At 39.2% G+C, this 5265-nt stretch overlaps 1 protein-coding gene across 1 annotated transcript in view; it reads left to right on the top strand.

Moving 5' to 3' along the window:
• serpinf1 (serpin peptidase inhibitor, clade F (alpha-2 antiplasmin, pigment epithelium derived factor), member 1) overlaps positions 1–3544 on the top strand; it is a 10143-nt gene extending 6599 nt beyond the window's left edge. The window contains exon 8 of the mRNA XM_024266465.1: positions 3131–3544. Coding sequence (XP_024122233.1) covers positions 3131–3381 — 251 coding nt within the window. The 3' untranslated portion in view covers positions 3382–3544. The remainder of the gene's footprint in view (positions 1–3130) is intronic.
• Positions 3545–5265: the final 1721 nt, after the last annotated feature.

The following is a 5265-nucleotide window of genomic DNA, read 5'->3' as shown; positions in this document are numbered from 1 at the left end:
GGGGGGGGGGGGATATGCTTTCACAAAGTTAGTTGAAAGTTATTCATTTTAATAAACTGGAAATTTAATCAAATTATCCTCTGGGCACCACCTTCGCAGTGGAGGAAAAATATTACTAATTCATTTTCAGCTGCTACCTCTAATCAATAAAGTAATAATCAATTAATCAGTCTCTCAACTTTAGGTCGTTGGTACCCTTTGAATTGACTCTACCACAAAGAAGAAAAATAATGATATCTGAACAACGACGTCCTTTTGAATATTTATTGAATAACATGAGGTTAAACAAGCAGAAATACTGGACTTATATGTGGAACATAGAATATAGCTTCAACTAATAACTCTAAAAGCAGATACATGAAAATAAATGAAAAATTAAACATATTGAGATGAGGAATGCCAAGTGTGTGAATGCATTAGATGTGTGTTGTGCATAAAGCATGTTCCGTTAATGAGTTGAGGATGTAGGTTATACTAAAAAAGGGAGGAATTAAAACGGGCAGAGATGTTGCAAAAATAAAGTTAATCTTTACTCTAACCACCAGCAGTTGACTGGATGAGTAGAACTGGACTTTTCACAAAACGCTCTGGAGATCTGGTTCCATTCAATTCGTCGAGAAAGGGTGGGTGATCCCGTAACAGGCTGGATCCTTCAGGACGGTCTTCAGGCAGGATCTTCAGTTAGATGTTGAAGTGATGGAGGTTTCTCACAGGAAACCTGCTGGTTCTGCTCAGTTCAGTCACTTAGCTTCCAGGGTGGTAGATCGATTTCTGTGATCAAAACTAATAAGTTGCAAAGCTGGCGGACAATAAAACTTATCGATTGGTCTTGAGTGAAAAATTTGTTTCAAAATAAAAGCATCAAGATTGCAAAAATCTTGGAGTCAGTCAATGAAATTAGCTGGAGACAAAAATGTTGGAACAACAAGAAAAAATTGCGTGAAACTTCATCTTAAGACTTGAAGAACTTAGAGACATAGATGATTTGGTTTCTTCTTGAAAACTGCAAATGAAATGACAATCTCTGAAGTGAGTGGAAGCTCTAAAGAAAAGGTGAAATCTGAAAATCTTGAGAAAACGGAAATCTTCTCTGAATCCTCTTAACCCACCTCTAATCTAAATCTGCTCATGCACCTGATTTCTGAACCCTAAAGGCTCGACCAGTTTCACCCAATCTGTGAGGAGTTTTACGATTAAAGGCAATTTGCATTTTCCAATGAACTGTGGATATGCAAATATCTGGGGGTGTATCTTTATTCTGGTTTCCATATTACTGGATTAAAAAGAAAGTAGATTTTTATCAAACAAAGTTTGAACAAACCTATATATGTGTATGAATCAAATATGTGGCAAAAAACACTTCCTAATGTACATAACATAGAAAATCTAAAATCTCCAAGGTTAGATGGTTAAACATGATTATTTCATGGATTTTAACCTCAGAGAATTCAGGAACCTTCTTCTGTTAGGATTAAAAGTTTGATCTTACACATTTGGAAACAGTGCATTTCTTCTGGAGCTGTGGAGAGATGTTTACATGTTGGATCCAATTAACAAAAGTTCTGTCTTTTAAAACCCAATGAAAGGCTATGAAGGTTCACGTGTTTCACACAAAAGATCTTGGAGTCATCGTAAATTCCTGCAGGCTCAACAGGGGGTTGTAGATCACTTGGGCCCAGAAATGAGGTTTGTTTTAAAAGTGTCTTCCAGAGAAAAAAACAGGGTTTGAAATGGTATCTGTGGAATAGGTATCCAAGGGGTCACAGAGGTCCTTCAGGTCATATGAGGCCGGCCGATATGCCCGTATGCTGCTTCCAAGGCCTGCATGCTGCAAAGCAAAGGCCTGGCCCAAACAGACCTGTGTGAGAAGCATAATGAATGTGGAGATTTATTTCTTTAAAACCAGAGGGAGATTTTTGACAAAATAAAGTAACTCCTGGAAAAACTGAAGTTCATTCAGATTTGACAGTGATGAAACTCAAGCAAACCCCAGGTTTGTGGCTTTTGTCCTGATAAGTGCTGAGATGGACTTCAGGATGACCATGAACATCTACTGGTCTGACCAACATGAGGGTCTGCTCTTGACTTTTAGCAGGAAACGTGTGTAGAAACAAAATAAGTTGGTTATTGCTTGGATATTCATTAGGATAAGTGGGGATTAGGGAAGGTTAAGATTTGGAGATTATCATCATAAAGAGAGTCTCTTATTTATAATCCACAAATCAGTATTGTAAAAAGAAAATTATTCTCAGAGGTTTCACCCAAAAAGTCACCCTGAAATACATAAAAGTGTGCTTCAGTCAGATTTTAGAGCTCATAGTTGGAGGTGTTTCTTCTTGGTCTCAGCTGAAGATGAGAAGACTCTTCATGAATCAATCTTTGTTAAAGACCCACTCCAATCAAAATGATGCTTTTGGCATCTTTAACATGTTCTTAAAGCATTTTTTCCATGTTGAAGGACATATATAAGGAAAATTAAGACTAAAATGGAATTTCTAAGTATTTCTTTATTCAAAGTTGTCAATCAGGACCAGATGAAAAAAGACCATTTAAAAAAGCCTGTGGCTGTTATGTAGAAAATACGCTAAGTGGGCCACAAGCTCCCTCCCCGTCCCGTTGTGATGCATCCACCTGCAGACAAATAGATCCACGAACGTCTTTGTTTTCCTCGTCTGAGCTGGAATCTGGATCAGAACTGTACAGCTGGATAGAAATGATATTGATCACCATTTTTGTTGCACTGATAATGTTAGGTTGGGGGTGTGGGGGGCTGTAAGCTAGTGGGATAGAGTGTAACCAAAGGGATCATGAAATAAAAAAAAGAACAGGCTCACTCCACACAATGGTCCCGCCAACAAAGTTTATTTCTAATGAGCTTCTGCCACTCTGCAGAAACTATGTCCTAGAAAACAACACCGTTTTTTATTTTTATTTTGGCTAAAGATTTCATAATCCTGATCAAAAGACCACTGCAACTGCTTTAAAAAAAATTAGATTGGTGTAGGACTTTAACATTGTCACTGAACAGAAATACTGTTTGGATCTGGAACAGATTCTGAGCTGTGGTTGGAGGACATCTCGTCTTTTTATGGCCTTGAGTTTTGTTTCTAACCAGACCTCCTCCTTCCAGGTCTCTCTGAGTGGATGGAGAATCCAGAGTTGGACAACATCTCCACTCAGCGCAGTAAGCTCAGCAGCCTCAACCACAAGGTCGTCATGGAGACAGCGCCAGAGGGGAACCAGTATCCGGATGTCGCCTCCGCACCTGGCCACTTGACATACCGAGTGGACCGGCCCTTCCTCTACCTGATCCGGGACGAGGCCTCAGGGGCGCTCCTGTTCATTGGCAGGGTGGTCAACCCCAAAGGCCTGACAATATAACCCCCTCTCCCTCCCCAAAGTGCACACTCTTAGCAGGTCCTAGGAGGGATTGGTTTGTGAGGTTTGTGTTTCTGTGGACACACTCATCAACACACACTCACACAGGAGGAAATCATCTATGATCATTTCAGCTTAAGAAATAAAAGCAAAATCAAACCCTAAACTGTTTTCTGTCTACTTCTTTTCCTGACAGGTTCCAGACTCGTTTGTGGGAAGTGATGTCATCTCTTTACTTTGTTCTTAACCATTACACAAGGTGCTGTTCCAAAAACCTCATTTCTTTTCTGACCTGAAGACTGCGAGGGCCACAAAACCAAGGATTCAAAGTCTCACTATGATCTTCTTTTGATCTATTTCTAAGGCGTTTCCAGTGGTCCTTTATTTATGATAATTATGCAGTTTTAGCCAAAACAAAACAAACTGTGTTCCAGCTCACGATCGAGCAGACACATATCTTCAACTCTCCTCAACCCCTTGGCCCAATCCGAATTCTTCCCTTCTCCATTCCCCTCCATTTGAAGAGTTTACGTGTAAGTGTGTCAGGAAATGTATTTTTAAATCTGACCCTCCAAACGGAGGGATATAAAGTCCTCCATCGCGAGGCTAAACCGTGTCGCGCTCAGAAGCGCTTTCCTTCACGCGGGTGTGCTCTGAAGCACAGACGTTTACATTTAAATGTAAGTACTGACTTTTTGTTGTAGCATGACCTTTATAAAGTTATAAAAATGATGTTATGTATATTCAAGCACTAGAAGCTCAGCGCTAATCCTAGCGGACTGTCGATTATTGATGACGTCATGACGTCTGTCTTCCTCTGAGAAAGAATTCGGATAAACCAGCGATCCTGATCAGGTTTGTGATTTGAAAGCACAAGATAGCTCTGATGAAACAACAAAAACACCTGAAGGGTTTATCTAATGTTTATTTAAATGATCACCTGTCGAAATATCATACTGATCTTGCGAAACGTGTTATAAAAGAGAAAACAGATCCAAAGCACTTGGGTGCAGAACTCCAGGATCTTTGTCAAACCACTCGGTCCACCAGACCTGACTAAACCTCTGGAGACTTTTAGAAGTGTGGGATTACAGACGTCTGAGTCTGTAATTGATGCAAGTGTGAAATGTGACTTCAAGAAAACCACTCCTAGAATCCACCACTTATGAGGGTGAACTTTGACTCGATTTTCAGCCGACATGCAGACAACTGGAGCACAATTCACTTGATACAAGGTCAGCTGAAGGGCAATGGACTCAACAATCAAACTCTCCAGTCATAACAACGGCGTTCACAGCTGTAAAATGCAGCAGAAGAAAGATTACGTGGCCTTGATCCTGTCGATAGTCTTGGTTTCCTAAACTGTGATGCATCACTGACTCTCCACATATTCTTGATTTAAATTCTTTTTCCTAAAGTGTGATTTGATTATGACTGATCTTCTTTAATGGAAACAATCTGCACACATTTTTGTTTTTCTTTTTTAATAAGCATATTTTGGATTTTTAGCATTGACTAATGTAGATAATTTTCTTTCTGATGACAATTAATGATTATCATCAGGAAAGGTCTTTTGGATTGATCGGTACCAGGGGTATAGAATATATTCAGGAGATTATTAATCATCTGGATTTCTGATGCTGGTTGGTGCAGGTGATTTTTTTGGTTTTGATGGTCTGAATTTGCTTGGATTTTTGGTGTTGATTAATGTGGATGATTTTTTCCTGATGATAATCCTCTGAGAATATTTAGATTTTTGGTACTGATTATTATACATGATTAGTCTGTGGATGTTTGAAATGTAATTACATCACTGATCTTAATGATCCTTAATAACCTGAATCTATGATCTTAGGGTATAAATATTTGATATTAAGTCGTAAAGCG

This window comes from Oryzias melastigma, linkage group LG14, assembly GCF_002922805.2.
Source record: "Oryzias melastigma strain HK-1 linkage group LG14, ASM292280v2, whole genome shotgun sequence".
NCBI lineage: Eukaryota > Metazoa > Chordata > Actinopteri > Beloniformes > Adrianichthyidae > Oryzias > Oryzias melastigma.
The sequence above is the reverse complement of the archived record's forward strand: the minus strand, read 5'-3'. Positions and strand labels throughout refer to the sequence as shown.